A 23,695-nucleotide genomic window follows, 5' to 3' on the forward strand; every position below is an offset into this window, starting at 1 on the left:
TGAGTGTTACATACAACTGATGAATCACTGACCTCCACCTCTGAAACTAATAATATATATTAATTAATTGAATTTGAAAAAAAAATTTAAAAAAGAATGCGTGTTGGATGTTGTCAGATGCTTTTATCTGTTGATATGATCATGATTTGCTATAGCATATTGATGTGATGGATTATATTAATTGATTTTCTCATTTTGGATCAGCCTTGCATACCTGTAATAAATCCTGCTTGGTTGCAGGAAGGATTTTTGCATCTGTGTTCATGAGAGATACTGGTGAGGGAGCAGAAGCCAAGCTGAGGGTAAAGCACAAGCTGACACCTGACAATCCCCCCAACTCCCAGGTGATAATGTGTACACTCCTCAGACACTCTTTAAGGGAGGGAAAAAGCAAATGGTTAATAGAGTCCACAGTCCATGAGTCTTCATCAGTTTACAAACGTCTTAGTGACTTACAAGAAAAAAAGGTTCTTACCAAAAGAACCAAAAGTTCTTACCTAACTTCCAGAAGCAAACTCAGTTATTTTAATGTTAATTGCTTTATTAGAGGGAAAAACCACCTTAACTTAACCAAGGCAAGGCGTCAGGTATCTTGTAGGTTCTTTTTAGCATATGAAAGTTCTTTTGAAAACTTCCCTTTTTCCTTATCTCCCCCTGGGCACCCCTCACAACCTCTGAGCAGCAGCTCTTTTCTGCCTTTGGTTCCTGTCCCCATTCTTTAATAAAATCACCATTTCTGCACCAAAGGTGTCTCAAAAATTCTTTCCCGGCTGTTGGCTCCAGACCTCACCTACATTCAAAAACTACATCAATATTGTCTTTTTCCTTTTTTGAAATGTCTTTGTCTGGTTTTAACTTTATTTTTATTTTTTTAAAGATTTATTAATTTTAGAAATAGGGGGAGACAGAGTGTGTGCACATATGAGCAAAGGAAGGCGGGTGAAGGAGCAAAGGGATGAGAATCTCAGACTCTACTGAGCAGAGAGCCTCATGAGATCATTACCTGAGCAAAACAAAGAATTGGAGTTAAGAATTCTGCTTTTATTTTCTTGAAGATGTTGTAGATGAATTGGTATCATTTCTTCCTTAAATGTTTGATAGAATTTACTAGTGAGATCTTTTTATGTTTTTAAGATTTTATTTTATTTATTTATTTGAGGGAGAGAGTGCATGTGCACACAGGTGCATGTGGGAGCTGGTGGGGGACTGAGCTAAGAGGCAGAGGGAGAGGGAGATGCTCTCCTCAGCAGGGAGCCCCACACTGGGCTCCATCCCAAGACCCTAGTGTCATGACCTGAGCAGATGGTCCGGTCAGTGAAGCTTAACTATCTGAGCCACCCACTAGTGAAATCTTTTCTGCCTAGTGGTTTCTGTTTTGGAAGATTGTGAATTATTGACTCAGTTTTCTTAATAGATACGAGCCTTTGTGTATGTTCCTAAAATTTTGGTGGATTGTCCCTTTCAAGGAATTGGCCTATCGAAGTTACCAAATTTGTGGGCATAGAGCTGTTTATAATGCATCTCTACACCCTGTACTCTGAACCTCTTAAAAACCTAGATTATTGGGATGCCTGGGTGGCTCAGTTGGTTAAGCGGCTGCCTTCGGCTCAGGTCATGATCCCAGCGTGCTGGGATCGAGTCCCACATCCGGCTCCTTGCTCAGCAGGGAGCCTGCTTCTCCCTCTGCCTCTGCCTGCCATTCTGTCTGCGTGTGCTCATTCGTGCTCTCTCTCTCTGACAAATAAATAAAATCTTAAAAAAAAAAAAAAAGCCTAGTAGACTATTTCTTGCTCATCTTTGTATCTCATCACCACCTACCATAAAGTACTCAATAAATGTTTGAATGACTTGAATTAACAAAATGAGGCTTAATAGAATTTGCATATCAAATAGGTAAGATAAAGGACTAAAGCTACTTTAGATGCTCAGCTTTATTGTCTTTTTATTTAGTAATTATGTATAAACTGCTGTCTTATAGCTGGGACACAGGGGTGCAAGACACCTGGTTCTGAGGGTCCCAAACATACCAGGTTCAGGCACTGGACACTGACAAAATCCAAAGGCAGTGAAACAGGAAAGGAATTTATTTCAGTGAGGCAAGTGCCAGGAAAGACAGCAGACCAGCGTTTCACACTGTCTCCAGAGTGCCAAAAATGCTACCATGTTTAAGGTAACTATGGGACAAAAGTGGATGGGTGTGTGCAGGTAGGCTGTGAAGGTCAAATTGATCATCGTCTTGGAGTCAGTCAGTCATTGGCTGGGTCTTTGCTGGTTCAGGGCAGTCCTTATTGCTTGAGGGGTAGTTTCAGTTCCCATAAGGGGATGCTTTGCCCTTTGGGTCTTTCACCTGAGCCAAGAAACAATCTTGAAAGAACCCAACTATAAAGTGAGGTCAAGATGGAGGCAGCCAGGGGCGCCTGGGTGGCTCAGTTCATTAAATGTCTGACTTCAGCTGAGGTTATGATCTTGGGGTCCTGGGATCAAGCCCTGCATTGGGCTCCTTGTTCAGCGGGAGTCTGCTTGTCCCTCTGCCCCTGCCCTCCTCTCTCTCTCTCTCTCCTCTTTCTCTCAAATAAAATCTTAAAAAAAAAAAGATGGAGGCAGCCAAAGTCCACTTTCCACTTTTTCTGGCAAATACCGGAGAGCATTCAGGGGTCCTAATAATATACATATCTAATACTGTGCTCCAGCATGTGTACTGATACATACTGTATATCAGGTATCGCTTTTGTATGTGTTTGCTGTAATATATGCAGCAACCATGTAAGATACGTGCTAGTATCTGCATTTTGCAGATGAAAAAATCCAAATCACGTAGAGGCTTCTAGGTTTCTCGCCCAGAGTCAGTGTGACTCAGTACCTAAATACAGACACCAAAGCCTGAACTCTCATTAGACAATATCCTCTACTGCTACATAGCTACACTGATTAAAGAGGGGAAGATCATTAGTATTGTGAGAAATCATCTTAGGATGTGATTATTTTTATGTAAAAAGTGTGTCATTGCTTTCAGAAAGGCATAATTAATACTTTGTGATAATATGAAGCGTCTTAAGAATGTATATAGAGAGATTACCTAGAAGAGTAAAAAGAGTATACCTAAATTAAAATATTGCTCTGAGTGTTAGCATTTTAATAATAACATAGAGATGACTATTTTGTCTGGTGCAGTGATTAAGAGCACAGGCACTGGTAGCCTAGGTTCAATTTCCAACTCTGCCTCAGAGTAGCTTTGTGATCTTGAGCAAATTGCTTAGGGGTGGAGGGGGAAGCAGAGGGAGAGGGAGAAGCAGGCTCCCTGCTTAGCAGGGAGCTCTGACAGTGTGGGTGGATCCCAGGACCCCAGGATCACGACCTGGGCTGAAGGCAGGCGGAAACTTAACCAACTGAGCCACCCAGGCGTCCCCTCTTTTTTTGTTTTTTTTTTTTTTTTTTTTATTTTACCTCTTTTGGCGGGGGGCTTAAGTGTTTTTTTGATGTGCTAAATGGGGATAAAAACAATATGTGCCTTTTTAGGTCATTGTGAGGATTGAATGAGTTAATTCATGTAAAGTACTTAAAATAGTTCTCAAAATATATTAAATGCTTAATAAATGTTAGCTATTAAGAGAAGCTTTATAGCATATCATAAACAAGATGTGGAAGGCAGATTAATAGTGTGTGTGTTTTTTTTTTTTAAGATTTTATTTATTTATTTGACAGGCAGAGATCACAGAGAAGTAGGCAGAGAGAGAGGAGGAAGCAGGCTCCCTGCTGAGCAAAGAAGCCCATGCGGGGCTCGATCCCAGGACCCTGGGATCAGGGCCCGAGCTAAAGGCAGAGGCCTCAACCCACTGAGCCACCCAGGTGCCCCAGATTAATAATGTTTTAATGTTGTCTTCGCCACTTACTACCTCTAACCTCATGTAACTTAACCTTTCTGTGACTCATTTTCTTTCCTCTAAAAATGTGGTTGAGAGTATCTTACCTTATAGTTCTGGCACACTATGAGAGCTGTAAAAATATTATTTATGGAATCTGAGAAGTTACACTTCAGGACATGTATGAATTTTCTGTATGACTTTAAAAAGTTTGGTCAGAAACCGTCTTTCCTGTCAAACCAAATCTTCAGTAATATTTCTTGATAAAATACAAATGCAAAATGAAAACTAGTAGATGGAGGGTAGGCAAAAGGTATAAACTTTCAGTTATAAAATAAGTAATGAGAATGTAATAGATAGCATGGCAATTATAGTTAAAAATATTCTATGCATATTGGAAGGTTGCCAAAAAAATTACATCTTAAAAGTTCTGATCATAAGAAAAAAATTTCTCTGTGTATGGTGATAGATGTTAACTAGACTTACTGTAGTAATCATTTCATAGTATATACAAATACAAATCATGTTGTACACCTGAAACTGAGATGTTGCTTATACCTCAATTTAAAAAATAGTACTGAGGGGCGCCTGGGTGGCCCAGTGGGTTAAAGCCTCTGCCTTTGACTCAGGTCATGATCCCAGGGTCCTGGGATCTAGCCCCGCATTGGGTTCTCTGGTCAGCAGGGAGCCTGCTTCCCCTCCTTCTCTCTGCCTCTCTACTTGTGATCTCTGTCTGTCAAATAAATAAATAAAAATATTTTTTAAAAAAATAGTAATGAATGTCAGACTACTACAAATCAAAAATCTTCAGTGGGAAATCTCATTCTGTGAAGTATACAATCAATCAAAACTATGATTAGGACTGTTCTGGCACATTATCGCCTTTAGTTTCGAGTGCTTTCTGTTGGGGCACTGGGTTGCTCAGTTGGTTAAGGGTCTGCCTTCAGCTCAAGTAATGATCCCAGGGTCCTGGAATCGAGTCCCATTTCGGGCTCCCCACTAAGTGCAGAGTCTTCTTCTCCCTCTCCTCCTGTCCCTCCCTGCAACTCATGCTCTTGCTCTTTCTCAAGTAAATACATAAAATCTTTAAAAAAAAAAAAGTGCTTTTTATTACCAGAAGATACATAGTAACCCCTTATAAAGCTATTTTGAGGGGCACATGGCTTAGTTGGTTAAGCATCTGCCTTCAGCTTGGGTTGTGATCTTAGTATCCTGGGGTCAAACCCTGCATCTTGCTCCTTGCTCTGAAGGACAGGAGCCTGCTTCTCCCGCTCCCTGCTGCTCCCCTGCTTGTGCTCTCTCTCTGTCAAATAAATAAAATCGTCAAGAATTAATAAATAAAGCTATTTTGAGCTTTGGGGGAAGAATTTTTTTTTTTTTTTTTTTTTTTTTAACTCTGGACCAGCAATTTTCGACCTGGTAAGATTTTTTTTTTTTTTTTAAAGATTTATTTATTTATTTGACAGAGAGAGAGAGATCACAAGTAGGCAGAGAGGCAGGCAGAGAGGGAGGAAGCAGGCTTCCCACGGAGCGGAGAGCCCAACGCGGGGCTCGATCCCTGGACCCTGGGATCATGACCTCAGCTGAAGGCAGAGGCTTAACCCACTGAGCCACCCAGGCGCCCCAACCTGGTAAGATTTTTGTCCTGCAGAAGATATCCGGCAATGTCTAGAGATGGTTTTAGGTATTGTAACACTGGAGGTGTGGTGGGTGGAGTATGCATGATCTGGGCATCTAGTGGGTAGAGGCCACAGATGCTACCAAATATCCTACAATAATAGGGCAGCACACAACAAAGAATTATCCCTCCCCAGATGTCAATAGACTGAAGTTGAGAAAACCCTGCTCTGGACCAGAAAGGTTAATGACTTCCCAAGTTCACATATCTGCTAGAATCTTAATTTAGAAGTGGGTCTAAACTGCAGAACTGGAGGCATTTCCGTTCAGGACCCTTTAACTAGAAATTCATGTAAATTTTTGGAAAAGTAATGGTAGTGCTTAATATTCTTTTTTTGTGTGTGTAGGGTTTGTGAAACAGGATCTGACAACCAACCTCTTAGTGATGATCGACAAAGAAATTGTGAATATTTTGTTGACAGCCTTTTTGAGGAAGCTGAGAAGGTTGGTGCCAAATGCATGTCTCCCACTGAACAGAAAAAACAGGTAAATGTCCATACTTTTTTCTCATCCAGTGTTTCTCAAAATACAGACCATATTTTGGGTCCATGAGTTCAAAACTGTTTTCATGATAATAGTAAGATATTGTTTACCCTTGTCACTGTGTTGATTTTGTGCTCATACTACAGAAGTGATGGTGGTTAAAACTGACAGTGCCTTGGGAGGAGTGCAGGCAATGACACCAAACTGTACTAGTCATTACCGTATTTTTTGCTTGCCATTTGGTGGGGAATATGCTAGTTGCTAGTAAGTGTGTCCTTGATGAAGCCGGGCTTGGGATAGCTTTATAACACAGTGTGTGTGGGGAGAGTGCCTTGGAAGTAGATAGCTTAAAACCTTGCAAGCCTGAATTTGCCTTTATTCTGTCTTCACACTTGATTGATAGAATGCTGTTCTGGTAACTCGGCCTTTGTTGTGGGTTTTGTTTTGTTTTGTTTTAAGATTTATTTATTTATTAGAGAGAGCACTTGTGCACCTGTGTGAGCGAGCAGGTGGAGGGACCCAGGAGAGAGAGAGAGAAAGAATCCCAAGCAGACTCCATGCTGAGCAGGGAGCCCCATATGGGCTCTGAGATCAGGACTCGAGCTGAAACCAATGGTCACTGGTTAATTGACTGAGCCACCCAGGTGCCCCATGGTATCTGAGCCTTTGTATGTGGCACGTTTTTACTCACTGAAAGCTACTAGAATCTTTAACTCTGTGTTCTTTTGGGCCTTGATGGTGGGTCCTTTTTTATTCATTCAATCTGGAAACTCATGTTTTACCATTCTAGGACATTTTCTTATATTGCTTTATCGGTATTTTGCTCTCCTCCATTGCTGGTCTCTCTAGAATGCTTTTACATACATATTGGACCTCTTGGATCAAGCCTATTAATTTTTTATTGTTTCTTCTGTGTTCCACCTCTTTGTAATTTTGTTCTACTTCAATTGGGATCTATCTTTGACCTTGTATATATCATATAAGGTCAAAGATATATATAATACATATATTACATATATATATCAGTCTTTTTATTCAGTTTCCAATTTCAGTTTCTAAGAGCTCTTTTGTTCCTGAACATTCCTTCTCTTTCAGATATTATAGTCTCATAAGAGTGTATTATCAATTTTGGATTTTTGTTTTTTTTTTTCTTTTAAATAGGCTCCATCCCCAGTGTGGAGCCCAACACGGGGCTTAAACTCACAACGCTGAGATCAAAACCTGAGCTGAAATCAAGAGTCTGGACGCTTAGGGGTACCGGGGTGGTATAGTGGTTTAAGTGTCCAACTGTCAGTTTGGCTTGGGTCGTGATCTGGGACCAGGAATCAGACACTTAATCAACTGAGCCACCCAGGTGCCCCTGTTTTTCAGTTTCGTCTGTTTTCCTCAGTGTCTTTATGAAGGAATAGTTCTTTTCCTATTTGCTTTGTTCTCTTTTATGTGAATACCCCGAGAGCAGAGACTTGGTTATAAAGGGCAATATAATTAAATGGTTAAAAGTATGGATTCGGGGCGCCTGGGTGGCTCAGTGGGTGAAGCCTCTGCCTTCAGCTCAGGTCATGGTCTCAGAGTCCTGGAATCAAGCCCCGCATCAGGCTCTCTGCTCAGCGGGGAGCCTGCTTCCGCCGCTCCCCCCCAGCCTGCCTCTCTGCCTACTTGTGATCTCTCTCTCTCTGTCACATAAATAAATAAAAATATCTTTAAAAAAAAAAAAGTGTGGATTCAAGGGGCGCCTGGGTGGCTCAGTGGCTTAAGTGTCCTTCTTTTTTTTTTAAATTGTTTTTATTAACATATAATGTATTATTTGCCCCAGGGTACAGGTCTGTGAATTGTCAGGCATACACACTTCACAGCACTCACCATATCACATACCCTTCCCAATGTCCATAACCCAACCACCCTCTCCATACTACCCCGCAGCAAACCTCAGTTTGTTTTGTGAGATTAAGAGTCTCTCTCTTTTTTTTTTTTTAAAGATTTTATTTATTTATTTGAGAGAGAATGAGTGAGAGAGAGCATGAGAGAGGAGAAGGTCAGAGGGAGAAGCAGACTCCCTAAGGAGCTGGGAGCCTGATGCGGAACTCGATCCTAGACGTCTGGGATCATGACCTGAGCTGAAGGCAGTTGCTCAACCAACTGAGCCACCCAGGCGCCCGATTAAGAGTCTCTTATGGTTTGTCTCCCTCCTGATCCCATCTTGTTTCATTTTTCCTTCTCTGTCCCCCAACCCCCCCCCACTCTGCCTTTCAGATTCCTTATATCAGAGAGATCATATGATAATTGACTTTCTCTGATTGACTTATTTCACTCAGCATAATACCCTAGTTTCATCCACGTCATTGCAAATGGCAAGATTCCATTTCTTTTGATGGCTGCATAGTATTCCATTGTATGTGTGTGTGTGTCTTTATCCATTCATCTGCTGATGGACATCTAGGTTCTTTCCATAGTTAGGCTATCGTGGACATTGCTGCTATAAATATTCAGGTGCACATGCCCCTTTGGATCACTACCTTTGTATCTTCAGGGTAAATACCCAGCAGTTGCTGGGTCATAGGGTAGCTCGATTTTCAACTTTTTGAGGAACCTCCATGCTGTTTTCCAGAATGGCTGCACCAGCTTGCATTCCCACCAACAGTGTAAGAGGGTTCCCCTTTCTCCGCATCCTCTCCAACATCTGTTGTTTCCTGACTTGTTAATTTTAGCCATTCTGAGTGGTATGAGATGGTATCTCACTGTGGTTTTGATTTGTATTTCCCTGATGCTGGGTGATTGGAACGCTTTTTCATGTGTCTGTTGGCCATCTGTATGTCTTTTTTGCAGAAATGTCTGTTCATGTCCTCTGCCCATTTCTTGATTGGATTCTTTGTTCTTTGGGTGTTGAGTTTGATTAGTTCTTTATAGATTTTGGATACTAGCCCTTTATCTGATATGTTGTTTGCGAATATCTTTGTTTGTCTTTTGGTGTTGTTGACTGTTTCCTTTGCTGTGCAAAAGCTTTTGATCTTTATGAAGTCCCAATAGTTCATTTTTGCCCTCGCTTCCCTTGCCGTTGGCAATGTTTCTAGGAAGAAGTTGCTGTGGCTGAGGTCGAAAAGGTTGCTGCCTGTGTTCTCAAGGATTTTGATGGATTCCTGTCTCACATTAAGGTCTCTCGTCCATTTTTTGTCTATTTTTGTGTGTGTTATAAGGAAATGGTCCACATTTTTCTGCATGTGGCTGTCCAATTTTCCCAACACCATTTGTTGAAGACTGTCTTTTTTCCATTGGACATTCTTTCCTGCTGTGTTGAAGATTAGTTGACCATAGAGTTGAGGGTCTATTTCTGGGCTCTCTATTCAGTTCTTTGATCTATATGTCTGTTTTTGTGCCAGTACCATACTGTCTTGATGATTACAGCTTTATAATAGAGCTTGGTGTCTGGAACTGTGATGCCACCAACTTTGGCTTTCTTTTTTAACATTCCTCTGGCTATTCGGGGTCTTTTTGGGATTTTCTCTTTGTCACTGAGACTTGTAAGTTTTACTATTAGATAACGGGGTGTGGACCTATTTTTGTGGATTTTGAGGAGGATTCTCTTTGCCTCCTGGATTTTGATGCTTGTTGTCTTTGTCAAATCAGGGAAATTCTCTGCTATAATTTGTTCCAATATTCCTTCTTCCCATCTCTCTCTTTCTTCTTCTTCTGGAATCCCGATTATTCTAATGTTTCGTCTTATGGTATCACTTACCTCTCAAAATTTCCCTTTGTGGTCCAGTAGTTGTCTCTCTTTTGCTCAGCTTCTTTATTCCCTGTCATTTGGTCTTCTATATCCCTAATTCTCACTTCTGCCTCATTTATCCTATCAGTAAGAGCCTCCGTTCTTGATTGCATTAATACCTTTTTTTATAATTTCTGCTTGGTTAGATTTTATTTCTTTTATTTCTCCAGAAACGGATTTTATTTCTCTAGAAAGGGTTTCTCTAATATCTTCCGTGCCTTTTTCGAACCCGGCTAGCGCCTTGAGAATCGTCTTTCTGAACTCTAGATCTGACATTTACCAATGTCTGTATTGATTAGGTCCCTAGTCGTTGGTACTGCCTCTTTTTCCTTTTTTTTTTTTCCTTGTAGTGAGTTTTTCTGTCTTGTCATTTTATTCAGATAAGAATAAATGAACGAGGGGTGCCTGGGTGGCTCACTGGGTTAAGCCTCTGCCTTCAGCTCAGGTCATGGTCTCAGGGTCCTGGGATCGAGCCCCGCGTCGGGCTCTCTGCTCAGCAGGGAGCCTGCTTCCCCCTTTCTCTCTGCCTGCCTCTCTGCCTTCTTGTGATCTCTCTGTCAAATAAATAAATAAAATCTTAAAAAAAAAAAAAGAATAAATGAACGAGGGCACCTGTGTGGCTCAGTGGGTTAAGCGTCTGCCTTCAGCTCGGGTCATGATCTCGGGGTCCTGGGATCGAGTCCGCATCTCATCTCGGGCTCTCTGCTCAGCGGGGAGCCTGCTTCCCCCACTCTTTCTCTGCCTGCCTCTCTGCCTACTTGTGATCTCTGTCTGTCAAATAAATAAATAAAATCTTAAAAAAAATAAATGAATGAATGAGAGAATAAAATACTAAAATGGTGGCAAATACCCCAGAAAAAGTATGCTAACCAAATCAGAAGAGACCCCAAACCAGGGGGGAGAAGAAAGGGAGTAAAAAGAAATGAAACAATATATGTATATATGTTAGATTGGTGAATAGAACACAGCCACCCACTTGATTTTGTATTTTGGTCTCTTAGAAGAAACTACCTCCCAAAATTTTAAAGAAAGAAAAACTTATATATATACAAAAATAAGGGTAAACACAATGAAGGGATGGAATATGACTGTAAAGATAAAAGTTTTTTAAAAAAATTCTAAAAAAGGAATGCATAAGATAAGTTGGTTGGAAAAAGAAAGAAGAAAAAGAAAAAAAAAAAACAGAGAATGTGTTCAGGCTGGAGACTAGAACAAAGCCCTGTGCTAGATTTAGGGTATATTTTGATCTATTAGAAGAAATTATATCCCAAGATTTTTTAGAGAAAAAAAAATCTATATGTATACAAAAAAATAAGGTTAAATACAATGAAGGATAAAATGTGACTATGATAATGAAGGTTTAAAAAGATTTTTTTTTTAGAAAGGTACTGTTGTTGTTTTTTAAGATTTTATTTATTTATTTGACAGAGAGAGATCACAAGTAGGCAGATAAGCAGGTTGGGAGAGGGGAAGCAGGCTCCCTGCTGAGCAGAGAGCCCAATGTAGGGCTCGATCCCAGGACCCTGAAATCATGACCTGAGCCAAAGGCAGAGGCTTAACCCACTGAGCCACCCAGGCACCCCTAGAAAGGTATTGTTAAGATAAACTAGTTAAAAAAGCATTAAAGGGGCACCTGGGTGGCTCAGTGGGTTAAGGCCTCTGCCTTCGGCTAGGGTCGTGTTCCCAGGGTCCTGGGATCAAGCCCCACATCGGGCTCTCTGCTCAGCAGGGAGTCTGCTTCCTCCTCTCTCTCTCTCTGCCTGCCTCTCTGCCTACTTGTGATCTGTCTGTCAAATAAATAAATAAATAAATCTTTTTAAAAAAGGCATTAAAAGAGGAAAAGTTTTAAAAAAATAGAATAAGAAAAAAAATAAAATTAAAAAAAAATTTAACTTTGCAAGACTAAAGGATCATGGGGAGAAAGCCATGAATTCCATGCATTGCTTTCCCCTAGCTCTGGAGTTCTGTTGTTTTTCTTGATCTGTGAGCTTGGTCTTGGCTGGATATTTTTGCTGATCTTCTGGGGGAGGGGCCTGGTATAGTGGTTCTCAAATGTCTTTGCCTCAGGAAGAATTGCACACTGCCTTTGCCAGGGGCCAGTCTAAGAAATCTGCTCAAGTTCACTCTTGGGAGTTTTTGTTACCTGAACACTTTCTGTAGAGCTCTGGAGGACAGGAATGAAAATGGTAGCCTCCCAATCTCCGGCCCCATAGGAGCTGAGAGGTCAGGGCCTGCTCCTCAGTGTGCCCTCAGAGAAAAGGGGTCAATCCATCCTGTCTCCCTGGTCTCTGGCTGTGTTCCGAGCTCACCTGGCCTGTGACTGAGCATTTCTGTCTCTGGCGCACAGCCCTGTTTGGAGTCTCCAAACGCAGCAGATTCCTGCCTCCAGAGGAGAAAGGTGAGTCTCCCTGCATCTGCCACTTGTGGGGTCCCTTCTCAATGAGCAGTGCCCTGACTGTGCCCCGGATCACAGTTTAAGGTAACCCCAAGCTGAGAGCTCACTCCTCCACTGCATCTCTGTAGTTGGCGTCCCTGCTCCAATACCTGCGAGCTCTGCCACACTCAGACACCCCTGATCTTTCAGTGACCCTGCGGGTCACTGTCCCTGCAAAGGCTCCACCCCTGCGTAGCCCCTGGAGTGACATCCCTCAGTGGAGCACACTTCTAAAAGTTCTGATATTGTGCTGCGCTGCTCCACCGCTTGCTGGGAGCCAGCCCCTCCTCCCACGGTCTGTATTCCCGTCCTTTTCGGATTCATTTCTCTGCACATCCTACCTTTCAGAAAGTGGTCAATTTTCTGTTCCTAGAATTGCTGCTCTTCCTCTCTTCGATCTCCTGTTGGGTTTCTAGGTGTTCAGAATGGTTTGACAACTATCTAGCTGAACTCCTACGACCTGATGTCCTTTCAGTCTGCTACTCATCCGCCTTCTTGCCTCTTCACCTAAGTGTCCTACTCTTAATCTCAGCTTAGATCTTCATCTCAGGATTGTGAATTCAAGCCCCACGTTGGGCTCCATGCTGTGTGTGGAGCCTCCGTTCTCCTGTTTGTTTGTTTGTTTTTTTTAAGATTTTGAGAAAGATATTTGAAAGATTTTAAGAAAGATATTTGAAAGATTTTAAGATATTTGAGAAAGAGCATGAGAGGGAGAGGTAGAATCTGAAGCAGACTCTGCACTGAGCACAAAGCCCAACGTGGGGCTTGATCCCACAACCGTGAGATGATGACTTAAAAAAAAAATGTGGATTCAAGCCCCAGCTCCACCCCTTACTGACTGTGTGACTTTGGATAATTTAATCAATCTGTGTTTCCATTTCTCTCTATATATAAAGGGATAATAATACCTACCTTGTGTGGATTTTGGGAGGGGTAAATAAATTTATATAGGGAGAATGCTTTAAATAGGATTTGTTACACACTAAATACATAGCTAGGTAGGTAGATGTGCTAATAATATATGCTATCGTTACTATGATTATTTTCCTAACATCTTAATGGAGTGTTTCTTACTTAGTAGGTACTCAGTAAATGTATATTGAATAAATGCTGAACAAGGGAGAGGTTCTACTAGTCTGATATCTTCCTTCCTTCCTTTACTTATTTATTTGAGAGAGAGAGAGAGAACATGCAGTTGGTAGGGGAGGGACAAGCAGACTCCCTGCTGAGTAGGGAACCCAATTCAGGGCTCATGGGATCATGACGACCTGAGCTGAAGTCAGATGCTCAACCAGCTGAGCCACCCAGTCACCCCTGTTCTGATACCTTCTAAAACAGTTTTTTTGTTGTTGTTTGTTTTGTTTTGTTTTGTTTTTAAGATTTTATTTATTTATTTGACAGAGACACACGAGAGAGGGAACACAAGCAGGGGGAGTGGGAGAGGGAGAAGCAGGCCTCCTGCTGAGTAGGGAGCCCAATGCGGGGCTCGATGTGGGGCTCTTTTCTAGGACCCTGAGATCATGACCTGAGCTGATGGCAGACGCTTAACAACGGAGCCACCCAGGCACCCCTTAAACAGCTTTTTAATCAGTCCTGCATTTAATCTGAAGTAGCCCTGAATTAAGTAAACTCTGTGCCCAACATGGGGCTCGAACTCAAAACTCCGAGATCTAGAGTTTCGTGCCCCCTGACTGAGCCAGCAAGGGACCCCATATACATTATTTTTGGATATTTTATATGTGTTGTTCGCTCTTAAGAATGATACATTAGATTTTGGAGAGGTTTAGGGGGATTGGCAGAAGGTGGTCAAAAGGCATAAACTTCCAGTTTTAAGATAAGTAAGTACTGGGGATACAATGCATAATGTGATGACTATAGTTAACACTGCTCTGTGATACCATTGGACAGTTAAGAGAGTCAGTCCTTGAAGTTCTCATCCCAAGGAGAAAATTCTTTTTTCTTTTCTTTTCATTGTGTTTGTATAAGATGATGGATATGAACTGAACCTATTGTGGTAATCATTTCATAATATATATAAATCAAACCATAATGCTGTATGCATTAAACTTACATAGTGATATGTGTGTTTCTGGAGAAAAAATTGTAGTTGTGCTTGGTAATGGATGTTGACTAAACTTACTGTGGTAATCCTCTTCAGTATATGCATATATGAAATCATTATGTTATATGGCTAAAACTAATGTTATATGTCAGTTATATCTCAGTTTTTACAAAGGAATGATACATAAAATATATACAATAGAAAAATTTTCAGACTTTTAATCTAGAATATTTTATTAATAATGCATTTTGTTTAACTGCTTTGTAGGTGGATATAAGTATAAAATTATGGAAAAATGGATTCACAGTCAATGATGATTTCAGAAGTTACTCTGATGGTGCAAGTCAGCAGTTTCTGAACTCCATCAAAAAAGGGTAAGTAGTCTTTGTAAATAGAAGGATTATTTTAGGCATGTTTCATTTGGAAGAATCCATGTTATTGAATATAACTGTAGTGGGCATGAATCCCAGAAGCACTATAAAAATATGGATAAATTTCATTATGTAACTATTAAAAACTTCTGTATACCAAAAGACACTTACATATAGTCAGAAGACAAGTGCTGGACTGGGGATACTTGTTACATATATGAAATGCAGATGGAATATGTACATAATTTTTAAAAATCAGTAAGAAAAAAGGGACCTTTAATATATTTGTACCATTTTATCTACTTAATAACAGAATAGCATGCATTTGGTAAAATGAATGACATTTGTTTTTTTTGTTTGTTTGTTTTTTTAAAGATTTTATTTATTTATTTGACAGAGAGAAATCACAAGTAAGCAGAGAGGCAGGCAGAGAGAGAGGAGGAAGCAGGCTCCCTGCTGAGCAGAAAGCCCGATGTGGGGCTCGAACCCAGGACCTGGGATCATGACCTGAGCCGAAGGCAGCGGCTTAACCCACTGAGCCACCCAGGCGCCCCAATGAATGACATTTGTATATTAACATGGGAATATTTCTGTGGTATATTGTTTTTAAAAAACAGTTTGCAGGAGTACCTGGGTGGCTCAGTTGTTAAGCATCTGCTTTAGGGTCAGGTCATGATCCCAGGTCTTGGGATCGAGCCCCACATTGGGCTCCCTGCTCAGCAGGAAGCCTGCTTTTCCCTCACCCACTCCCCCTGTTTGTGTTCCCTCTCTCACTGTGCCTTTCTCTGTCAAGTAAATAAATAAAATCTTTTTTAAAAAAATTAAAAAAAAAAAAACAGTTCACAGAATACTGAATAGTGTATATAGATCAGTACCATTTGTGGAAAAATGAAGTAATTACATGGAGTTTTAATGTATGTATAGAGAAAAATCTAGGAGTTGTAACACCAGTTTTGCCGGGTTTTGTTTTGTTTTGTCTTGAAGTATGCTATAGGCCCAACATGGGGCTTGAACTCACGACTGCAAGATCAACAAGAGTTCCATGTTGGGGGTGCCTGGCTGGCTGGCCTGATACAGGGCTCAATCCTAGGACCCTGGTATCATGACCTGAGTCAAAGGCAGACGCTCAATGGACTAAACCACTCTGGTGTCCCTATTTTTTTTTTTTAAAGACTTATTTATTTTCAGAGAGAGAGCATGTGTGCACCGAGAGGGGGGCAGCAGAAGAAGGAAAGAAGCAGACTCCCTGCTAAGTGTGGAGCCCCACGCAGAGCCCCATGTGGGGCTCAATGCAGAATCGATCCCACGACCCTGAGATGATGACCTGAGCCAAAATCGAGTCTGGTGCTTAACCGAGTGAACCATCTGGGTACACCTATTATTATTTTCTAAAGATCTATTTAGGGGCACCTGGGTGTCTCAGATGGTTAAGCTTTTGCTTTTGGCTTAGGTTATGATCCCAGGGTCCTGGGATTGAGCCCCACATCAGGCTCTCTACTTGGTGGAGAGCCAGCTTCTCCCTCTCCTTCTGCTGCTCCCCCTGCTTGTATTCTCCTACTCTCTCTGTCAAGTAAATAAAATCTTTTTAAAATAATAAAAAATAGGGGTACCTGGGTAGCTCCGTCGGTTAAGCAGCTGCTTTTTTAGGTCATGATTCCAGAGTCTCAGGATGTAATCCCTCATGGGGTAGGAGGTCCCTGAGTTTGCTTCTCCCTCTGACCCTCCTCCCTCTCATGCTCTCTCTCTCCCTTTCTTATTCTCTCAATAAATAAATAAAATCTTAAAATAATAATAATAAATAAAGACTGACTTATTTGAGAGAGAGAGCGCATGCTCCTTCAAGCGGGGGGAAGGCAGAGGGAGAGAACGTCCAAGCAGGCTCCCTGTTGAGCAGGGAGCCCAGCGCAGCTTGGTCCTAGGACCGTGGGATCATGACCTGAGCCTGCAACTCTTGATCTCAGGGATGTGTGTTTGAGCCCCATTTGGGTATTAAGGTTACTTGAAAATAAAGTCTTAAAAATTAAGCTACATTGAGAGGCACCTGGATGGTTCATTTGGTTCAGCCCCCAGCAGGGAGCCTGTTTCCTCCCTGCTCATGCTCTCACTCACTATCTCTGTCTCTCTCTCAAATGAATAATAAACAGAATCTTTTTTAAAAATTACATTTAGTTTTTGTTTTGTTTTGTTTTGTTTTGTTTTAAATTTTGTTTATTTGACAGATAGAGATCACAAGTAGGCAGAGAGGCAGGCAGAGAGAGAGAGAGGAAGAAGCAGGCTCCCTGCTAAGCAGAGAGCCCGATGCGGGGCTCGATCCCAGGAATCTGGGATCATGACCTGAGCTGAGGCAGAGGCTTTAACCCACTGAGCCACCCAGGCGCCCCACATTTAGTTTTTTTTATTGTAAAGATTATATGTGTCTTATTTCTATATATTTTTCAATTCTGTTTGCATTCTGAGAGTAAGTTTTTTGGAGAAAGAAAAAAAATTGGGAGCTTTATCACTTTGTTTCTTTACCTTCCAAGGGAGTTACCTTTGGAATTACAGGGAATTTTTGATAAAGAGGAGGTGGATGTTAAAGTTGAAGACAAAAAAAATGAAGTATGTATGTCAACGAAGCCTGTATTCCAGCCCTTCTCAGGACAGGGTCACAGACTAGGAAGGTGAGTGGGCTCATAATGTGCTTTCCACATACAGGTTTGACTAATGTTCAGCTTGTCATTATTTTATGATACAGACCCGCTCTGTAGAGCTTATCATTTCTCGCATTGGAAATGAGATTTTTTTATGTTAACTTTTATGAGGACTCCTGTTTATCTTAGTGTAAATTAACATATGCTGGCAGTACACTAAAAAATCATGAAGGCTTTTTCGATTTTACCAAATTAAAGGACCTGTATTACTGAGGACTTCAGACAGAATTGATGGGTAAATCATTTTTCTCCTTTGCACCCACCAATTTGAGCATAGCCATTAATGTTACAGAGTACATATGCTAGCTTCAGACTATAGGGTTACATTTTATAGTTATCAGTGCCTTTAGCATTTATGTTCTATATTACGTATCTGAATTTTGTGGTAATAAAAATGAAAAATGCATAATAAAATTAGTACCCCTATCACAGCCTTTAATTGTTAAATTTTGTAGTCTTCATCATATCTAACTATGCTTTATGACAGTTTACAAAGAGGTTAGGTGTGTGATTATTTTTTTTTTAAAGATTTTATTTATTTATTTATTTGACAGAGAGAGATCACAAGTAGGCAGAGAGGCAGGCAGAGAGAGAGGAAGGGAAGCAAAGCAGGCTCCCTGCTGAGCAGAGAGCCCGATGCGGGACTTGATCCCAGGACCCCGAGATCATGACCTGAGCCGAAGGCAGCGGCTTAACCCACTGAGCCACCCAGGCACCCAGGTGTGTGATTATTTTGATGAATTCTCATAGATTATCAAGATTGATAAAATTATCTGTATATTCATCCACACATATAAAAATACTCACATGTGAGGGGCGCCTGGGTGGCTCAGTGGGTTGAGCCGCTGCCTTTGGCTCAGGTCATGATCTCAGGGTCCTGGGATCGAGCCCTGCATTGGGCTCTCTGCTCAGCAGGGAGCCTGCTTCCTCCTCTCTCTCTGCCTGCCTCTCTGCCTGCTTGTGATCTCTGTCTGTCAAATAAATAAATAAATAAAATCTTAAAAAAAAAAAAAAAATACTCACATGTGACTTACAGAATGACCAGGAAATACTTTGCTTCATTTGTTTCCCCCTTTATAATCCAAGGACTAATTTCTATAAAGAACTTAGAATTTTGTTAGTGTTTTTATTTATTCATTTATTTAAATATTCTTAACACCTAACATGGGGCTCAAACTCATGACCTTTTATCAAGAATCCCAGTCACAAGCTCTTCCAACTGAGCCAGCCCAGCCTACTCCCCGACTTTGTTTTTGTTTTGTTTTACTTGTTTATTTATTTTTGTTTTAAGAACTTATTTCTTAAGGAAATTTTAACCTGGGGAGTAGTAGATAAAGGTAAAGCCTATAGATCTTTCAACCCTATTAAATTGTCTATTCTGTAAGGCACTATTAAAATAATTATAATATATTTACATAGCACTCTACAGTCTTACAAATTACTTGGATATGTATAATTTCACTAGGATCCTACATTCATCATATATGAAGGACATAAGTAATATTAGTATCTTTATGTTATTATTCAGGAAACAGCTGTGACTGTAATAACTTCCTAAAAGGTACACTTAATGTAAAAGTTTTATAGTATTTGTTCAGTGATTAAGTTCTGCTTAATGAACAACTTGCACCTGACTTTGTTGTCTGGCTTTTCTTAGTGCCACACCAAAAATTGTTTCTAAGGCAAGGAGTATTGAAGTTGAGAATAAAAATAATTTGTCCGTTCAACTAAACAATCTGGAACCCATCACTAATGTACAGATCTGGTTAGCCAATGGAAAAAGGATTGTCCAGAAATTTAACATTTCTCACAGGTGAGTCTTTCATTTCATTATTTGTCTGAATTTTTTCATGTTTAAATTTCTTTTCAGTTCAGTTAGCAGTTTTTAAGAACTAACCAAGGATCTTACCAGTTCTCTAAACAATATGTCATGACAATAGAAGTTTTTGGACATTAATGAAGTACTTTCAGTTGGTTTTATGGATTATCATTTTTATCAATTGATTGGCCTTCCTGTATAACTAGATACGTAGTTTTTTTTTTCTTTTAAGATTTATTTATTTCAGGAGGGGAAGGACGGAGGGAGAAGAAGAGAGAGAATCTTAAGCAGACTCCCTCATGAGTGTGAAGCCCAACACATGATTCTGTCTCACAGCCCTGAGGTCATGACCCAAGCCGAAATCAAGAGTTGAACACTTGGGGTACCTGGGTGGCTCAGTCACTTAAGCATCTGTCTTCAGCTCAGGTCATGATTCCAGGTCCTGGATTTGAGCCCCGTGTCAGCCTTCCCTTCTCAGCATGGAGTCTGCTCCTACCTCTGCTGCTCTCCCTGCTTATGCTCTCTGTCTCAGACAAATAAAATCTTTAAAAAAATAATAAAATTACATACCTAGGGGAACCTGGGTGGCTCAGTCAGTTAAACATCTGCCTGTAGCTCAGGTCATGATCCCAGGGTCCTGGAATTGAGCCCCACCTCAGGCTCCCTGTGCCTCGGGAAGCCTGCTTTTCCCTCTCCGTCAACCCCCTCCATGCTCATGTTCTTTCTGTCTCTCCTTTTTCCCTCAAATAAATAAATAAAATCTTAAAAAAAAAAAGATTCTTTCTCTCCCCACCTTTCCCTTTGCCTCTCCCCACACACTGTCTTTAAAAACGCGCGCACACACACACACACACACACACACAAACATAACTAGCTCAGAATATATTTTAGTATACCTTATGTGCCTTTTCCCTGATCATATCTCTTTTCATTTTGTGCAAGACATACTGTATTCTGAATTTATGTTAATCATTTTCTGCTTTTATTCATAGTTTTATCAAGTACAGACATATCTTAAAAAAATACTGAATTGTTTTGCTCATTTTCAAGTAATTAGTTTGAATTTTAAAACAGTCATAAAGGGGCACCTGGGTGGCTCAGTTGGTTAAGCAACTACCTTTGGCTCAGGTCATGATCCCAGGACCCTGGGATCATGACCTGAGCCAAAGACATATGTGGATCGAGCCCCATGTCAGGATCCTTACTCATCAGGAAGCCTGCTTCTCCTTCTCCCTCTGCGTGCTACTCTGCCAGCTTGTGCTCTCTCTCTCTTTCTGTCAAATAACTAAATTTTTTAAAAAAATCATAAATTGGGGCTCCAGGGTGGCTCAGTCAGTTAAGTATCTAGCTCTTGGTTTCTGCTTGGTCATGGTTTCTGGGTCATGAGATCGAACCCTTAGTTGACTCTGCGCTTAGTGCTGGTCTGCTTGACATTCTTTACCCATCCTTCTCCTTCCCTTCCTTTTTTTTTTTTTTTTTTAAGATTTTATTTATTTGATAGAGAGAGATCACAAGTAGGCAGAGCAGCAGTGGGGTGGGTGGGTGGGGGGGAGAAGCAGGCTCCTTGCTGAGCAGAGAGCTGGAAATGGGCCCCAATTTCAGGACCCTGAGATGACCTGAGCTGAAGGCAGAGGTTTAACCCCCTGAGCCACCCAAGTACCCCATCTCCTTCCCCTTTTTCTTCCCTTCTATTCTTCCCCCTACCCCCTGCTCCCACTCTGCCTGAAATAAATAAATCTTAAAAATAAAATCATAAATAGAAAAGTTTTAAAAACACTATAAAGAATTTTTTTTCCCATAGGCTTCAAGAGTAAGTTGCTAATCTGATGACCATCACCCAAAATACTTTCTTGTGTGTGTGTCAGAGAGAGTGAGCACAGGCCGACAGAGTGGCAGGCAGAGGCAGAGGGAGAAGCAGGCTTCCTGATGAGCAAGGAGCCCGATGTGGGACTCGATCCCAGGATGCTGGGATCATGACCTGAGCTGAAGGCAAGCCACTTAACCAACTGAGCCACCCACGCGTCCCCAACCAAAATACTTTTGTGTGTTTGTGTTTCCCACAGAGACTTTATCACATATAACCACATTTTTGGCCATTTGAGAATTTAACATTAATACACTTCTATGAGCTAATATTTGGGCCCTATTCAAAGTTTGCCATTTAATCTGATATCATCCTTTTTACTCAAAGGCCATTCAGAATCACACATTACCTTTTAGGTGTCACGTCTCAATTTGAAATAATAGTTCATCATACTTTTTCTAAGAAACCCTTGTTCTTTTTAGTGGACAGTGGTGCCGAGAAGCCAGGATCTGGGAAGTAGGTATGCTTACTGCTTGATGGCACCACTCCCAGGCTTTCTGAGTGGAGAGAGCTATAACTGTATACACACATACATATATATACATACGTACCCATTTACATGTGTATTTTCTATGTCTTTGCATAATGAAAAGCATGAGTTCACATAGATACCTCCAGACTCAATAAACCACCATTGAGTTTATTCCAGTTTTTTCCTTTCCATATGTATAACTTAATTTCTTCCACAGTGAATAGCCGGGCTTCAATTTTTTTATTTTTTTAAGATTTATTTATTTATTTATTGTAGTAATGGTAAGGGGAGGGATAGAAGGAGAGAAATCCTCAGACTCCCCACCAAGCATGGAGCCAATGCTGGGCTCAATCCCAGGACCCCGAGATCATGACCCGAGCCAAAACCAAGAGTCAGACTTGGTTAACCAGCTGAGCAACCCAGGCACCCCTCGATTATTCTTAATATATTTACTGATTGATTAATCCTCCTCTATGTAACCAGTCTCTTTTTTCCCTGTTGCCACCTCCCCCACTTGAAGAATTCTTCACTCTGCTTGGTCTTTATCCTGATTGAGTTCCCATTTCAGTTCCTTTCTCTTCCTGCTGCATCTCTGACACATCCCCCAGGCCACTTCAACACCCAGTGTCAGTGACTTCTTCATGCTCTCTGGCTCTGACACTCAGTACCCCTCTTCTCCCCCATGCCTGCTTAGTCTCTTCACCCCTTCCTGGTTCTGACATGCTGCAGTTGGCTGCTCTTCCAGCCCACTCCAGGCCACTTCTTCTCCTACCCCTCAATTTGGATATATTCCTCACCCTACTTTGCTTCTGACACTCTGTCCTGGACAACTTTTGTAGGACATACCCCTAACCTTGCTTACACTCTGACCACCCCTGCCTTACCTCCCCCTGCACTGACACCCTCCTTCTGCTTCTCAGGCTCTGACACCAGGCAGGTGGGCAGCTTTCCTGTACAGATGCCTTCTGAACCCTGCTTAGACTGATTACCTGTTCTGGGCAACCTCAACTCTTATCATCATTTCTGGCTCCCATGTTCTGTGCTCCTAGTGGCTTTTGGATCAGGTTCAGTAAGGGGAAAGAAATGTTGTTTTGCTTTTTATTTAAAATCGACATGAATGGAATCATATGTGTTATACTACAATTTTTTTTGAGACTCATCCATGTTGATTTGTATTGCTGTCCCTCATTTATTTTCTATACTATATTCCATTATATGAAATCAGTTATCCATCCTTTTTTGTTAGTAGTGTTCTAGGTTTCTATTTGTTTATGTGGATGTATCAGTCAGCATTGCTCAGTAAACAGCCAGACAAATCTCATGGCATGGAATAAAAAGTATTATGTGTCAGTTGATGTGGATTTGCTGATCTCAGCTGGGCTCATTCATATGTTTGCAGATCATTTAAGGGAGCACTAGTTTAAGCTACAGATCTGAGTCTAGGTCTACTCCTGTGTCTCATCCTTGAATCAGCACCCTGCTTGTCAGTGTCCTCATAACAGGGACAGAGGCACAAGCGCATTTACTTGTATCACTGTACTAACATCCCATTGACTAGAGCAAGTCACATGGCCAAGTCCTGTTTATTGTACACTTTGTAGAAAAGACTAATTTCCTGACCTAACTGCTGTAAAATCTTTTTTGTAAAGCAGATGATCTGTTTTGGGCTCTTCATTCTATTTGAGGGTTCATCTAACTTTGCTTTTGCCAACTCCATGTTCTCTCTCTCTCTCTCTCTCTTTTTTAAGATTTTATTTATTTATTTGACAGACAGAGACAGTGAGCAGAGGAACAGAACACAAGCAGGGGGAGTGGGAGAGGGAGAAGCAGGCTACCTGCCGAGCAGGGAGCCTGATGTGGGGCTCGATCCCAGGATCCCGGGATTATGACCTGAGCCGAAGGCACACGCTTAATGGACTGAGCCACCCAGGCACCCCTCCACTTTCTCTTAATTACTATTACTTTTTATTTATTTATTTTTAAGGTTTTACTTATTTATTTGACAGAGAGAGATCACAAGTAGGCAGAGAGGCAGACAGAGACAGAGGAAGAGCAGAGAGCCTGATGTGGGGCTTGATCCCAGGACCCTGAGATCATGACCTGAGCCGAAGGCAGAGGCTTAACCCACTGAACCACCCAGGCACCCCTAATTACTATTACTTTTTAATAAAATTGAGTTACTTCTTTATTTTCCTGCGTATTT

General features: G+C 41.2%; 1 protein-coding gene across 4 annotated transcripts in view; it reads left to right on the forward strand.

Moving 5' to 3' along the window:
* UBXN2A (UBX domain protein 2A) overlaps positions 1 to 23,695 on the forward strand; it is a 55,278-nt gene that overhangs the window by 21,116 nt on the left and 10,467 nt on the right. For all 4 annotated transcript variants that reach the window (XM_047744459.1, XM_047744458.1, XM_047744460.1 and 1 more), the window contains exons 3-6: positions 5,885 to 6,023; positions 14,544 to 14,650; positions 17,170 to 17,307; positions 18,995 to 19,150. In XM_047744459.1, the coding sequence (XP_047600415.1) occupies positions 5,885 to 6,023; positions 14,544 to 14,650; positions 17,170 to 17,307; positions 18,995 to 19,150 (540 nt within the window). The remainder of the gene's footprint in view (positions 1 to 5,884; positions 6,024 to 14,543; positions 14,651 to 17,169; positions 17,308 to 18,994; positions 19,151 to 23,695) is intronic.

This window comes from Lutra lutra, chromosome 9 (genome assembly GCF_902655055.1).
Source record: "Lutra lutra chromosome 9, mLutLut1.2, whole genome shotgun sequence".
NCBI lineage: Eukaryota > Metazoa > Chordata > Mammalia > Carnivora > Mustelidae > Lutra > Lutra lutra.